At 32.2% G+C, this 15,035-nt stretch overlaps 4 protein-coding genes across 4 annotated transcripts; 1 reads left to right on the forward strand and 3 right to left on the reverse strand.

The window, feature by feature from the left end:
• Window positions 1–1,096: 1,096 nt before the first annotated feature.
• Window positions 1,097–3,876, forward strand: BX664DRAFT_334238 (putative asparagine synthase). Its single transcript, XM_051545672.1, has 9 exons — window positions 1,097–1,271; window positions 1,332–1,518; window positions 1,630–1,831; window positions 1,901–1,969; window positions 2,054–2,351; window positions 2,436–2,638; window positions 2,748–3,143; window positions 3,216–3,352; window positions 3,432–3,876. Exons 1-9 carry the CDS (start codon window positions 1,118–1,120, stop codon window positions 3,772–3,774), a joined length of 1,989 nt encoding a protein of 662 aa, XP_051400767.1. The 5' UTR covers window positions 1,097–1,117; the 3' UTR covers window positions 3,775–3,876.
• Window positions 3,877–7,078: 3,202 nt separating this feature from the next.
• Window positions 7,079–9,787, reverse strand: BX664DRAFT_334248 (putative asparagine synthase). The gene is made up of 9 exons (XM_051545673.1): window positions 9,608–9,787; window positions 9,331–9,517; window positions 9,053–9,254; window positions 8,919–8,987; window positions 8,489–8,786; window positions 8,218–8,420; window positions 7,739–8,134; window positions 7,513–7,649; window positions 7,079–7,438 (listed from the first exon to the last, which is right to left on the reverse strand). The coding sequence occupies exons 1-9, from the start codon at window positions 9,762–9,764 to the stop codon at window positions 7,090–7,092; spliced, it is 1,998 nt and encodes a 665-aa protein (XP_051400768.1). The 5' UTR covers window positions 9,765–9,787; the 3' UTR covers window positions 7,079–7,089.
• Window positions 9,788–10,742: 955 nt separating this feature from the next.
• BX664DRAFT_334249 (pyridoxal phosphate-dependent transferase) lies at window positions 10,743–12,663 on the reverse strand. The gene is made up of 5 exons (XM_051545674.1): window positions 12,518–12,663; window positions 12,201–12,456; window positions 11,938–12,069; window positions 11,574–11,851; window positions 10,743–11,384 (listed from the first exon to the last, which is right to left on the reverse strand). Exons 1-5 carry the CDS (start codon window positions 12,642–12,644, stop codon window positions 10,945–10,947), a joined length of 1,233 nt encoding a protein of 410 aa, XP_051400769.1. The 5' UTR covers window positions 12,645–12,663; the 3' UTR covers window positions 10,743–10,944.
• Window positions 12,664–14,076: 1,413 nt separating this feature from the next.
• On the reverse strand, window positions 14,077–15,010 carry BX664DRAFT_334253 (ubiquitin-related domain-containing protein). The gene is made up of 2 exons (XM_051545675.1): window positions 14,825–15,010; window positions 14,077–14,716 (listed from the first exon to the last, which is right to left on the reverse strand). The coding sequence occupies exons 1-2, from the start codon at window positions 14,945–14,947 to the stop codon at window positions 14,207–14,209; spliced, it is 633 nt and encodes a 210-aa protein (XP_051400770.1). The 5' UTR covers window positions 14,948–15,010; the 3' UTR covers window positions 14,077–14,206.
• Between the last annotated feature and the right edge of the window lie 25 nt (window positions 15,011–15,035).

Below are 15,035 nucleotides of genomic sequence, written 5' to 3' on the forward strand. Positions count from 1 at the left end.
ATTTTTTTTTTAAAAAAATAACCTCATCTTTTCTTAGTAATATGACTGTCAAGTGACTCCTGAACATACGATAATGATGATGATAGTTATTCAACATTAGAACTTCTAGGGTACGAATTTATATTGGACTTTCAACAGGTATTCCAAAATTTGGCCATCTTACTGCAAACGAGAATTGTTACAAATCTTCTACGCATACTCCTGAAGCTCTTATACTGTCAATTGGAATATGGATTAGTCATCGCTGTTGATCATTTTGCCCGTTTGCTGGATACAATAAAGATATTTTATCTCTGAAGGATACTATTTGAGAACATACCCTGATCCATACAAAAAAAAAAAGCAAACGAACTGACCATCCCAACCTGCAGCTTTTTGGTTAAAATGTTATTCCACAATCAATCCAACCAAGATCGATAGTTTATATTAGTATCTTTATTCTTAATCTATTTATTGATTAAAATTAATAAAAAAGAAAAAAAAAAGGTAGATATTTATATAATGAAATCTTTTAGTAAAGAAGTATAGTGAGAATATCATGATTATGTTGCACATTTTTCTTTTTTTTTTTTTTTTTTTTTTTTTTTTTTGTTGAATCGTTAGTTGTACCACTGTCCTATAAAAAATGATAATGTCAGATTAGAGATGAGATCATTGGCAAGTGATGCGGATCTCACGCAATTGTGTAAGGCATTTAAAGTTTTTACCCTTTTTTTTGCATGAAATTGTTGCTCAGCTAATAAAATGAGACACAACATTTATCTTAAAAAATGAGCCTAATTTTTTTTTCCCTTTCTTGTCTTAAAAGTAATTTTTCATTGTACGAAGAACAAAAAAAAAAAAAAAAAAAAAAAAAAAAATAGGATGAATTAATTTTTCATCATCTATTTCATTGTTTCTAAGAGTTATCATCCCTAAATCAACTCTAAATATTTCTTTGTTACACTCACTTTGATTTCTTTTTGTTGGGTTGGATAAAGGAATAAAGAACCGATTCAACTCAGATATAGATATAAGGAACCATCCGAGAAAATACAGTATAAATGTCAATCTTTTCTTTCTCCATTTTTTTTTTCTTTCTTTTTTTTTTTTTTTTTTTTTTTTTTAATTGGAGAATATGTGTGGATTTACAGCTTATCTTCATTTTGATACAGTTTCTAAAGATGGTGGTGTCCATTTACCAGCTTTAGATCTTGAAAGTTCACTTGATTTGATTCATCATCGAGGTCCTGATTCTCGTGGTATTTACATCTCCTCGGATGGTCGTTGTGGTAAATCATAATAAAAATAGATCATCTTCAAAGTCCACTTATATTTTTTTTTTTTGAAAGGTCTTGGTCATGCTAGATTATCTATTATCGATCTTGAAGGAGGACAACAACCTCTTAGTAATGTAGATAATAATATTCATGCTGTGGTCAATGGAGAACTTTATGATCATGATCGTCTTATGAAAGAACTCAAAGAACAAGGTCATCATTTTAAAACAAAATGTGATAGTGAATTAGCTTTGCATTTGTAAGTAAAATTCTCAGACTAATAATAAAAATCATATAATCAAAATCAATCGCTCCTTAAATCTCACTCCCTTTTTTTTTTTATTTTTTTTTTTTTCTTTATTCTTTTTAGTTACCAAGATTATGATACTGACTTTTTGGAACATTTACGTGGTGAATTCGCCGTGGCTATTTGGGATGAAAGAAATAGTAGATTACTTCTTGCTCGTGATCGTTTTGGTATCAAACCTGTCTATTATACTATTATTAACAATACATTGATGGCTGCTAGTGAAATCAAAGCATTCTTGGCTTTTGGTTGGAAACCTGAATGGGTAAAGCTTTTTTCTTTCTTTTTCTTTTTTTCTTTTATTCACCATTTTATTTTATTTTTTTTATAATAGGATGTTGACTCTATTGTGAACGATGGTCCTTCTGCTGATGGTCGTACTTGTTTTAAAGGTGTCTACAAGGTAAGAACAAAGAACAAAAAAAAAAAAAAAAAAAAGAAGAGGTCAAACATTACATATATACTGACATGATTTTTTTTTTTTTAGTTACCTGCTGGACATTATCTGACAGCTACCTCAAGTGGAAGTATTTATTGTCGTCAATACTGGGATGCTGAATATCCTGATAAGAATGTAGAAGATACGCGTACAGTAGAAGAAATGGTGCAAGGTGTTCGTGAACGTCTGATTGAAGCTGTGCGTCTTCGAATGCGTGCTGATGTTCCTCTTGGTATCTATCTTAGTGGTGGTATTGATAGTTCTGCCATTGCTGGTGTAGTCACTGACTTGTTACGTAAAGATAATCCTGATGCTAAAGTAGATACTTTTGCCATCTCTTTCACTGGTAAGTCATTATAATAAACAATATAAAAGAATATCTTTTGGACATTATTTTTACTTACCTTTTTTTTTTTTTTTTACTTATTAGATGGTAAGAACTTTGATGAAGGTGATATTGCTGAACGAACAGCTGCTTTTTGTGGTGCTAACTTCCACAAGTTACCTGTATCCCAACAAGATTTAATTGATAACTATGCTGATGCTGTTTGGCATACTGAACAACCTTTACCTAATTTGAATGCTTCTGGAAAATTTTTACTCTCAAAATATTGTCGTGATGCTGGAATCAAGGTATGATATTATATGATAAAAAAAAAGAAGAAGAAAAGAAATAAAAGAAAATACTATTAACATAATGATGTACTAACTGATTTCTTTTTTTTTTTTTATGTGATTATAGGTTGTGATGACTGGTGAAGGTAGTGATGAGCATTTTATTGGTTACGAATTCTTTTATACTGATTATTTACGAGAAGCTGACAAGTCTTCTCCTGGTGGATTTGGAACACCTACTGAAGAACGCCGACTAAAGTTATTCAAGGAAAGAACAGAAAATCCAACCATGATGCACTTCAAATTGAACCCTATGGCAGATTCCCCTACAGCTCATCGTTGGAACAACATTGTAATGCAAGATTACTTTGGATCATTGATCAGCTTGCCTAAAGATGCTTTCACAGATAAGGTCATCAAACGTCATGGTCCTCCTGGTTATGGTACCACTTATTTGGAATTCCTCAGTCCTATCAGTAGAGCTAAAGCTCGAAAAACCTGGCATCCTGTACATGCTTCTTTGGTATGTTTATATAAAATGATGAAAACAGGAAAATGGATGTATTTAACAAATACTTTTTTTTTATTATTTTAGTATTTGGAAAGTCGAACATTTCTTCCCAATATTTTATTGAACTTCCTTGGTGATCGTACCGAAATGGCGCACTCGATTGAAGCTAGAACTCCATTCTTGGATCATCATCTTTGTGAATATGTCAATAGTCTTCCACCGTAAGTAATGTCAAAACCTTTATACTTCATCACCTCCTTGACATTTTTTTTTATCATTATTATTATTGCTATTTTGTAGTTCAGTCAAGCTTCGTGGCGATGGAGAAAAGTTGAATGAAAAATGGATCCTTAAGGAAGCAATGAAACCATACATCACCGAAGAAGTTTACAACCGCACCAAACATCCATACGTTGCACCACCTAGTACCAACAGTGCAGACGCACCGCCATTACAATTGATTAACAAGTATCTTACAAAGGAAAAGGTCGAACAATTAGGATGGGCCAACTGGACTTTTATTGAATCGCAACGGGACTATTGGATGGCTTCAGGAGATCGCTTGGCTTTCAAGGATATCTTTGTAGTTATCTCATATGTGATTCTTAGCGAAAGATTCGGTGTAGCTCCTGCCATTTTTTAGTTTTAGAGTTTATTATAGTGTTTAGTATAGATACGTTACTATTATTACTTTTTTTTTTATTGTCTATTTTACTCAATAAAATAAATTTTATATGTCACGATACTTTTTTTTTTTTTTAAGAAAAGTTGGATGGATCGTTTTAATGCTTTGTATCACCTTCTTATTTTATAACATTACATTGAAGGAACATTCTCTTCTTCTTTTTTGGGGATTCTTTTTTTTTTCTTTGCGACATCCGTTGTCGGTAGTTTTTTTTTTTTTTGCCCTTCAAAATGGAAGCTATCACCCCATCATGTTTTAATTGTCGTACGAAATAGTTCACAGTCTTAAAAAAAAAAAAAAGGAAATCTTTTTATTCTTACCCTGTTGGATGTTTACTTTTGACACTACTATATAATAAAAAATTAGCCAATAAAATTGTTTTTTTTTCTGTTTTCACCAAAATGCATCAGAATTTTTACACTTTATTCAATAGTAAATGACAGAATTCAAAAATAAGTTGTCGCAAAAATAAGAAATAAAATATAGAAAAATAGATGACAGAATGGCATTCTTTTCCATTCGCATTAATAGCATTTTATGCCTATTTATAGACTAATTTAAAAAAATAAAGGTTGATATGATCATATCACATTCAATATTGAACATCATCCAAAAATATTATCATCATTAGATTCCTTTCAAATAAGTAATTTTAACAATAGGTAATAACTTTTCATTGATCAGGTTATTACATAATGAGAAAAAAATGCTATTTGAAGTATCTTCCAGCCTGAGAACCTCTTTATATTTTTGTATTTCGTTTAAAAATGGACATCATCTCACCAAATTTGGACTGAACATACATTAAATTATTCTCTTTCAATTGTATTAATAACAGTTTATACTTTACCTATCCAAGATTTAGAGTAAATTTAAAAAAAGGTAAAAATAGGGCATATCGGAGTGTGAAAAGGGTCCATACCACAATTTGCAATCAAGGATAAAAAAAGGGATTTATATAGCTGGGGTTTTGGTAGTCTGGGTGCCAAGATCTTCGGATCCTCTGAGCAAGACATTATTAAAGTCGAAATAAAAAAGAAGTGGGATGTATTGATGGACGAAGTTACGGCGTTGCGTCTAAGATTGTAGTGGTCTGATTCATTCTTTCGCTGCTAGAGTTTCCTGATGGTTTCCTGATGGTTACTCGAAACACAACAATGGGGAGATATCACACAGGAGATGAACATCATATGGACCGAGTAATGGACATCGTAAAATACTACCCACTTCGCCCGTTTTTTTTTTTTTTTTTTTTTTTTTTTTTTTTTTTTTTTTTTTTTTTTTTTTTTTTACAACTATTCAATCCATTCATATCTTTTTACTTTTTTTTTTCTTTCTTCATTATTCAACAAGTCAACAACTATCAAGGTCATATCATTGTCATGACTTTTTGGTAATCAAATTATATTTATTATAAGATAAAAACATTTACAAAAAGTAAACTCACTTTAGTTTGGACCAATGAACAATTATCAATAAAAGTAACTTTTAACTTTTATTATCTCATTAGGAAGCAAGCTTCTTGATTTATCTTTCTCAAACACAATCAAAATCAATCGAATAATATCATATAATGATCTAAAATACCTTTACACCAATCTCTGTAATAGGACTATGAAAGTGTAAAGTTCAAAAAAGAAAACTACGCGACTGTCTTCTAATCCTATTCTTCTTCTTCTTCTTCTTCTTTTTTTTTTTATATATCTTTTTGTGTATAAACTATTCCAACTTCTTTACTATATGCGCCCTTTGTTCTTGTAAACTACAATTACTATGATGAAAGGTAAGCTTTATTACAAAACAAAAAAATAATTTTTTTCTTTTCTTTCTAACCTTACTCTTTTCTCTATCTCTTTCTCTTTTTGTAATATAATCATGTACTTTCTTCTGGTCTTTATCTTTTTATTGGTTCAGTATCATCTAGCCGTTATTCTTCTTTTTTCTCTTAGCTCTTTGTATTTGATATTCTCTGTACGATGATAGTAAGTCTGAAAAAAAAAGGAGATCAAAGGGAAATCTAGATACACAAATACTAGCAACTGACATCTTTTTCTTTTTTTCTAAAAAAAAAAAAAAAAAAAAAAAAAAAAAAAAAGATAGATCTACGACTATGATAGGTATACAATAGGAAAAGTTGAATGGATGTACAACAGGATCAACAGACGGAAGATAAAGGATGAGCAAACTAGATGGAATGGAGATGCAACTGGATCAACTGTTGTAGATGAACAGACAATCAATAGGAGTGGAACACATACAATCATAGGGTGGATAATATATGGACAACGATATCAACTGGATGAATAGATGATGACACTTTACTTTTCACTTTGGATGTTATCATATTGACTTTTTGATGGATTAATAATTTAGTTATATAGTAATGCCTATATTACATTACCTAGTATATCATCTTCTTCAATAAAATCATACTTATATTATATCATCATCATCATATCAAACTTAGGCTGAACATAGATGAAAACATTCTCTTTCACTTACATTAATGATGGTTCATATCTTATCTCCCAATTTATAGAGTAAATTAAAAAAAAAAAACAAAGGTCAATATCGTCATCCCTCATGCAATAGCGATCATCATCCAATAAAATTACTATCATTAGATTCCTCTCAAAAAATTAGTCTAATATCATTTAATGCTATTTTATCACTTATTTTGCCATCTAATGTACAATGATCACCAACAACATTTCTTCCATTTTTCGAAAAATTGCCTGATGGACCCCTGACGATTCGTTTTTACAGCCAAACTTTGGCTGAGGAGTTCGAAAATTTTGGCTGTAAAATCCCAAATTTTCAAAAAAAAAAAAAAAAAAAAAAAAAAAAAAAAAAAGCTACAACGCTAAATAGCTCTAATCATCTTTCAAATCAGACTTTTAAGGTTAAATCTATTAACGTAACGTGTAAGCATTATTAACAAAAAATGTTTATACTACCTATGATTACTTCTTTATTTAGTGGATGAAAAAGCCAGGTTGTTGATACTGCTTAGAGAATCACAGAAATAGGATCATTTGAGAGCTAATCTCACTCTAAAAGATCAAATCCATTTTGAGGATTAACATCTCAACCAAAACTAGTAAAACATGATTATCATCTATGACTATTTTTTTTATTGCAATTATGATTGTTTTGACGATCAGTAAAACTTGAAGATTTAAATAAAATTTGACAGATAGATTTTTTTTATTAATGCTTTTTTTTAAAAAAAAAAAAAAAAAAGAAAAAGAAAAATAAAATACCTAAACTACACTAATCCATGGTAGGGGCAATATCAAATTGTTCGCTAATCACTATGTAGGAGATAATCAATAATATATTTTTGTAGATCCAAGGATCAGTCGTTTTCAAAAAAGTGTCGCGTTGTTGTTCAATAAAAGGCCAGGATGCCCAGCCTAATCGATCCACTTTTGCTTTGGTGAGGTATTTGTCTATAAGTTGCGACACGGGTGTTTCTTTTTTAAGAGAACCACGAGCAGGAGGAGCCAAGAAGGGATGTTTGGTTCGGTTGTATATTTCCTCACTAATGTATGGTTTCATTGCTTCTTTCAATATCCACTTTTCATTCAATGCTTTGCCATCCCCACGAAGCTTAACAGAACTACGACAGAAAAAAAAAAAAACAGGTCAATATTAAGGTTACCTTGTCTACGAGTTCATTTTTTTAATACGTACGGAGGAAGATGATTAACATATTCACACAAATGATGATCCAGAAAAGGAGTTCTTGCTTCAACAGAGTGAGCCATTTCACTACGATCGCCAAGAACGTTCAATAAGGTATTGGGAAGGAACGTTCGACTTTCTAAATACTATGAATACCAGATCAAAAAGGAAAAAAAAAAGAAGAAGAAGCGATTAGTTGCCTATTAGTTATTTTGTTTATCCTATCATCATATACCAAACTAGCATGAACGGGGTGCCATTTCTTTCGTGCTTTGCTTCGTGTAGTTGCATTCAATGCTTCAAGTGATGTGTTTCCAAAATCAGGGATTCCATAGTTCTGAATGATCTCATCCCGATAGTAACCAGCAGGCAAATTTACCCATTGACCAAAATGATCTTGCATCACAATATTGTTCCAACGGTTAGCAGTTTTCGATGGCACGGTCGGATCCATTTTGAAGCCCAAGACTATTGGATTACTAGTATGTTCCTTGAGTAGTTGAATTCGACGTTCTTCTGTGGGAGTCCCAAATCCACCAGGTGAACACTTGTCGGCCTCACGCAGGTAATCAGTATGAAAGAATTGATAACCAATAAAATGTTCATCACTACCTTCACCAGTCATTACAACCTAAATATGCAAAAAAAAAAAAAAAAAAAGTATAAAGTTTTATTGTCTTTGTTCTAATCAGAGACTTTTTATCATTCCATTACCTTAAAACCAGATTCATAACAATGTTTTGATAATAAGAATTTCCCAACACCATTCATATTTTCAATAGGCTGTTCAGTATGCCAAATGGTTTCTGCAAAGTTATCGACCAGATCTTGTTCAGAAACAGATACCCTATGAAAATTGGATCCACAAAAAGCAGCTGTTCTTTCGGCGATGTCACCTTCATCAAACTTTTCTCCACCTATTATTATTAAAATAAAAAGTATGATCCATCAGTCGATTTTATTTCTTTCTTCATAATCCAATTACCAGGGAATGATATAGAGAAGACATCAACCTTTGCATTTGGATTGTCTTGACGTAATAAATGAGTAGCTACCCCAACAACAGAAGAACTATCAATACCACCACTAAGATAAACCGCTAAAGGTACATCAGCACGTAATCGTAAACGAACAGCTTCTATGAATCGATCATGTACGCCTTGAATCATTTCTTCTACCGTACGTGTATCAGGTACATTCTTATCAGGGTAGTCAGCATCCCAGTATTGTTGGCAAACAATACTTCCACTTGCAGACACAGTCAAATAATGAGCAGGTGGTAACTATCATTACAAATATAGAAATAAAAATAAAAGAAAAAAAAGAAGAGTGAACAACGTGGCAAGTCTCCCTTTATCATCTTATTGTCATACTCTCTTTTCTTATTCTTTTTTTTATTTTTTATTTTTTTTTACCTTGTATACACCTTTGAAACAAGTACGGTAATCACCCGTAACACCACCTTGAATAATAGTACTAACATCCTGGAAGAATAATAAAAGTTAATGTCAATAAAAAAAGAAAACGAGTTTCTTTGTATAATCTTTACCCATTCTGGTTGCCAACCTAAAGGTAAGAATGCCTTGATTTCGCTAGCGGCCAAAAAAGTACCATTGACAATAGTATAATAGACAGGTTTGATACCGAAACGATCACGAGCAATCATCAATCTACTTTTCTTTTCATCCCAGATGGCAATAGCAAATTCACCACGTAGGTTTTCCAAAAAGTCGGTATCATAGTCTTCATAACTGAAAGAAAGAAAGAGAAGTGAAAAATGCGGGAATTAAAATTATATGCCCCTTTTTATGCTTTGTTCAAACTTACAAATGGAGAGCCAATTCACTGTCACTACGAGTCTTGAAGTGATGCCCTTTTTCTTCGAGTTCTTTCATAAGACGATCATGATCATAAAGTTCCCCATTAACTACAGCATGAACATCATTGTTTACATTGCTAAGAGGTTGTTGTCCACCTTCCAAATCAATGATGGACAACCGGACATGGCCTAAACCTAGAAGAACGAAAAAAAAAAAACAATCTAGGTGTCAAGAAAATATCTAGAGGAGAGAACAATGTGCAATTTTTTTTTTTTGTAGATTACCACAACGACCATCCGTTGAAACAAAAGTTCCTCTTGCATCAGGTCCTCGATGATGAATAAGATCAAGTGATTTTTCAAGGTTCAATGTTGGTATATGTCTATCTCCATCTTTGCTGGAAGATGATTGATAATGAAAGTAAACAGAAAAACCGCACATCAAGTAATAAAAAATAAAAGTATAATGATGACAAAATAAAAGTAAAAAAAAAAAAAATGACAACAGGGGAGGTAGAGCCATTTAAATAGATGAGAAACTATTAGAATGAGTTCGGATGGAGGCGAAAAACAAAAGTATAGCGCTAATTCTTTTTTCGCCAAGCATAAATGGATTCAGTTTATGTGTCATTCCACATGTAATAAATTGTACGATGATCATCCTATATAACATCATAAAAGAATAAATCATCATCAAAGTCAATGGAATCATCATAGGACTCACCGTCATCGGAAGTCAAGATCCGCTGAGTATTAATATTATGTATAAGACTATATGTCATATCTACCGTGGGATCAGCTCCATCTTAAAGCGTGCAACGTGAATGGGAAAATAGGTGTAGAGAATGGTTTGTCAAAATAAAATAAAAAAGCCGATACTAGGAACCAAGAGAGAGAGAAAAAGAATACCTTTTTGTGATGCACGGTAAATAGTTTTACTTCCAGTCTTGGGATCTAAGAAGGTTGCACGAAACATTATCATAGATCATCCATCATTATCATTATCATTATCAACATCATCATTATTCACTGATTATTCACTGATCGTAGGAAACGTTGGGCATGTGCATAAATTTATAATTTATCCGTTCGTACTCATAATCATGAATTGTACATTCGTGTATGTCCAACAAAAAAAAAAAAAAAAAAACATCATCAATTCATGCGTACCTTTCAATAATACCACCAGTTCTGGACTCAATATTCTTATAAATAGTGATGACATTCATATTTTAGATCAAGGTGATACAATCCCCCATTCATCACTGCATAAAATTGAAGACAGAGTTGTACATCCACCTATAATCAAAGTATTTACGAGATATATATGAAGGAAAAGGAAGAATGCTTAGTAAGAGAGGGAAAAAAAAAAGAAGCTGATTTAGGAACTTTACTTTCCAATAATAAACAGTTCTTCAAAAAGAGAGAAAAAAAATAATCTTTGATTGACATTTATTGATGAATAAAAAAAGATATATATATATATATATAAAGAAGTTGAAGAGAATTCAAAAAGGAGGGTAGAAAGATAATCATAAAAACGCACAAGCATGCTAAACTAAATCATTGTTCTATTTTTTTTTTCATCCAATCATTCATCCAAAGTTATTTGTTGTTATTCCTTAGTTTTTATAACCGAGTTCAGTCAAAGAAGAAACCAAAGCATCCTTAACCTTTTGAATATGTTGACGTTCATCATCCATGACAGAGATACCCATATGACCAATACGGAAGTACTTGGTAGCCAAACCTTGTAAAATACCACCAGCGATTTGAACACCTTTACCAGCCAAAGCAGGAACCAATTGACTTACTTCAACACCTTCAGGTAACCAGATAGCAGTCATACCGTTAGCAGCGAGCTCTTCACTTTGAGCAACAGTCTTCAAACCCAAGTTACGGACAGTTTGACGGAAATCAGCAGCAACAGCAGCATGTTTCTTGAATCGAGTTTCCAAAGGTTGACTTAAGATGAGCTTTAAGGAAGTATGGAGAGCGTAGACCAATTGGACAGCAGGAGTGGCAAAGTAAGCTGGCTTACGAGCTTCATAGGCGGTCATGACTATCATCATCATCATCATCATCATCATCATCATCATCATAAAAAGGACAAACAATAGTGAATCAGTATCAAGTGTTGTATATTACTGATTTTTCAAACATGTCCATCGACTTGTAGACATACTCTTAGATCCCCCTTTTTTTTTTTTTGTTGTCTATTTCCTTATTGATTTTTTTTTTTTTTACTTACTGGGCAACCATTTGTTCCAGTTAGAATAGTAAGCAGGTATGGGAGATTTGCGATCCTTAAATACTTGGATGGCATAGGGAGAAGCAACGACAATAGAAAGACCAGGAGGGACACCAAGACCCTTTTGAGAACCGGTAATGACAACATCCAATTTCCAATCATCAAAAAGAATTTCTTCCGAACCAACGGAGCAAACACCATCAACTACAACAAGGGTTTCAGGGGAAGCAGCCTTGACTTGGGCAGTTACAGCATTAATATCAGACAAAACACCAGTACTAAAATCAAAAAAGGAAATTAAGGTGAGATTTTTAAGAGTTTTTTTTTTTTTTTTTTTTTTTTTTTGAAAACAAATGAAACTTACGAGGTATCAACGTGGGTAACAGTAACCATTTTGAATTTGGTCTTAGATAAAGCTTCAGCAATAGCTTCAGTGGAAGGACGAGAACCAGGTTCAGAGCGAAGATAAGTGATTTTGGCACCATAGACTTCCAAACTATGATCATCCAAAAATAATAATAATAATCAAGATAGATCCATTCATTAGTCATCCATTTTTTTTTCTTTCTTTCTCTATATAGAACGCGTTTTCTATTATTATTATTATTATCATTATTATTATTTTACCATTCAGCAAAGTGATCACCAAAGTAACCAGTAGTAAGAACAAGAACTTCGTCACCAGCTTCAAGCAAGTTAACCATCATATCCCAACCCAAAGTACCAGAACCAGAAGTGATGAAAGGTTGAGCAACTTTGGATTGAACAACTTGGCGTACCATTTCAATAGACTCACCAAAGATAGGAACAAAGAGAGGGTCAACGTGAGAAGTGGCAGGAGTGGCCATAGAAGTCAAGACGTCTTCATGGAATTCAATAGGACCTATATTTCAATATGAATAAAATAAGTAAAGACAAAAAAAGGGATATAATAAAATATTTACCAGGAATCATGCAAAGTTTGTGAGCAGCCATTATAGTTGTTGTGAGAGTTTGAAAAAGATGGGGAAAGTGAAAGAAAAGTGTAAAACTTGATAAGGCGACAAATATATATCGCATAGACCGAATCATTTTCGTGACTTTGAGGGGGAGGAACTAAAAAAGAAAAAAGAAACAAATAAACCAATCGTATTTTAAGTGTAACGGGGCCCCAAATTGAATTCTGCGGTAATTCAACAAAGGGTATCTTTACACTTTTCCTACCATTCTGATTGGATATTTCATTTAAGCTATAGTCAAAGATATAGTAGATCGAGTTAAACTCAGAGACGCATGAAGAGAGAGAGAGAGAATCATAATACAAGTATTTATATATCATCATCATCCATATGACAAGGATCATCATACTGATTTCATTACTCTTCATTTTATTCTTTTGAATTATAATAGACACGACAAAAAAAAAAAAAAAAAAGGTCCAGTCAAAAGAAGATAGCGGCATTGGAATTACTTTTCTCAGGGGTGGTTGTAATCTCTTACATTTTAAGATATTGCAAAAATAGGAAATAAAATATCGTAAGGATAGGAAATGGATGACAAGGAAAAAAATAAGAGTTGTCGCATAATCCAAATTGAATACAAGAAGAAGAAAAAGAAGAAAAGTGACAATAGTTCCATTGTGTACAAGAGACTTTGAATAACAGAAAATAAAATATATATTTAGTCAACATATCCATTTTTTTATATTTGTTTTAACTTACCTGTAGAAACGCATTAAATACATCCTCATGAAGAAGTGATAACATATGTCTATATGTTGCTGTATACAGATTGATTATTTACTTTGAATTGGAAACACCAAGGGAGATTTCATAAAGAAAAAAAAAAGAAGACAATGATTAATCTACTGTATCATCATCATCATCCTCATCATCATAATCATCATTATCATCATTAAAAGAAACTTACTATTGACGCAAGGCACAGAAAAAAAAAGTCCAATAGGTGTAATATGATTGATGTTGTTGATGCTGGTACAGATCGCAATCATACAACAAAGCAAATCAAAAAAGAAGCAAATAGACCTAACAGCCCGTCTTGATACTGATAGAGTTATAATTCAGAAAAAAAAAAAACTTGTATTGGTGTGGATGTAGATAATATGAAGAAGACCTCAACTCCAACGTTGGTTTAAAAGAACAAATACATGATCTCTATCTCTCTTTTTCTTGTTTAGTGACTTTATATCTCTTTCAATATTATTTATTTCAAAAACCAATCCGTTGATATTTTTCCATTAATTCCATTCAGTACCATAATAACTTTCTTTCTTTTGAATCAAGCAAGCTTAACATCATATTCTGAGTCCTTTTTTAATATCAAACATATATCAGCTTTATTCATCAATCACATTCATGCAGCATAATCAACCGTCCATCCAATCCATTAACCATCAGTATCCTAATTTCCATCATACTATGAGGTATCGTAAGAATCAATATAAATCATTATTTATCCTTCAATTATCCCATTCCATTTTTCAATCATTGACATTTTTATCAAGTGTAATAGATAAAAAAAAAAAAATTTATTCTTCGTTCGAAAATAATTCACAGTATCTACTGCGAATACTCTTCCAATAGCACTAATACTATCCTAATAAGAGACAATAATAATAATGATATATTCTAACATCAAGAAGACAATGCCTTTTTCCAAGTTTCCAACACCAATTGAGCATCAGCAGCATCCAATTTCCCTTCCAATGTTTGTTCCAAAGATTTCCAAAATGCCTCCGACTTGACAGTAGTTTGTGCTTGAGAAGATAAGGTAGTTTGAGAAGAAGAAGATGGAGCTGAAGTGACAGGAGCGGTTGAGGAAGTAGCTTTATTGATCATAAGATGTAATGTAGCGTCCTTTGTCAATTGATAATCACGTAACGTCTTGTCGTCGTTCAACACTTTGCCCTTTAGTAAAAGTCGTTGTTGTTTAGCTGGGATAGTCTTTTGTTGATAGATACGTTGCTTTAGATTCAATACAGTGTCGTCCAAGGACAAACGAGTAATACGGAACTGGGAAGCTGGTTTTAATGTCTTAATCACTAGTTCAAGTGCGTCGCCTGTCTCTTTTGTATTGGCTGTTGTTGATTGGGTTGTGTCAGTAGGAGTTGAAATGGATGCTGTTTGCTTCTTTATAGGTTGACGCTATCCACATGAAAATAAGTGATTCATGTATAAAAATATATAGATAGAAGAATATTAGTAATAAGATTGATGATTCTTTTTTTCTTTTTCTTTTTTTTTTTTTAATACCTTGATACGTAAAGAAGAAGGTAGAGTGCGAGCCAAATAATCTTGTCCATAACGAACAGATTTGGTGGATAATTCTTTCAAATAATCATTGATATAATCTTGCTCGTTGCCTATAGTTGACATGATATATATGAGTGTATATATGAATATGTATCTGTTCGAAACGAAAAAGAAAAAGAGACAAATACACAAACCAAAGAGCAGGAGTAAC

The sequence above is a fragment of the Halteromyces radiatus genome (genome assembly GCF_025201355.1).
Source record: "Halteromyces radiatus strain CBS 162.75 chromosome Unknown BX664scaffold_4, whole genome shotgun sequence".
Lineage (NCBI taxonomy): Eukaryota > Fungi > Mucoromycota > Mucoromycetes > Mucorales > Cunninghamellaceae > Halteromyces > Halteromyces radiatus.

What these genes read in the sequence shown, in the direction of transcription:
- BX664DRAFT_334238 (XM_051545672.1), top strand. Translation starts at nt 1,118, where the DNA reads ATGTGTGGATTTACAGCTTATCTTCATTTTGATACAGTTTCTAAAGAT. An exon ending in CTCCTCGGATGGTCGTTGTG is followed by an intron (nt 1,272 to 1,331) that starts GTAAATCATAAT and finishes TTTTTTTGAAAG; the next exon opens with GTCTTGGTCATGCTAGATTA. An exon ending in AGTGAATTAGCTTTGCATTT is followed by an intron (nt 1,519 to 1,629) that starts GTAAGTAAAATT and finishes TATTCTTTTTAG; the next exon opens with TTACCAAGATTATGATACTG.
- BX664DRAFT_334248 (XM_051545673.1), bottom strand. Translation starts at nt 9,764, where the DNA reads ATGTGCGGTTTTTCTGTTTACTTTCATTATCAATCATCTTCCAGCAAA. An exon ending in GTTTCAAAGGTGTATACAAG is followed by an intron (nt 8,787 to 8,918) that starts GTAAAAAAAAAT and finishes TTGTAATGATAG; the next exon opens with TTACCACCTGCTCATTATTT. An exon ending in TATGTTAATCATCTTCCTCC is followed by an intron (nt 7,439 to 7,512) that starts GTACGTATTAAA and finishes TTTCTGTCGTAG; the next exon opens with TTCTGTTAAGCTTCGTGGGG.
- BX664DRAFT_334249 (XM_051545674.1), bottom strand. Translation starts at nt 12,644, where the DNA reads ATGATTCGGTCTATGCGATATATATTTGTCGCCTTATCAAGTTTTACA. An exon ending in GGTGATCACTTTGCTGAATG is followed by an intron (nt 12,070 to 12,200) that starts GTAAAATAATAA and finishes GGATGATCATAG; the next exon opens with TTTGGAAGTCTATGGTGCCA. An exon ending in GTTACCCACGTTGATACCTC is followed by an intron (nt 11,852 to 11,937) that starts GTAAGTTTCATT and finishes TTTTGATTTTAG; the next exon opens with TACTGGTGTTTTGTCTGATA.
- BX664DRAFT_334253 (XM_051545675.1), bottom strand. Translation starts at nt 14,947, where the DNA reads ATGTCAACTATAGGCAACGAGCAAGATTATATCAATGATTATTTGAAA. An exon ending in CTTCTTCTTTACGTATCAAG is followed by an intron (nt 14,717 to 14,824) that starts GTATTAAAAAAA and finishes TCATGTGGATAG; the next exon opens with CGTCAACCTATAAAGAAGCA.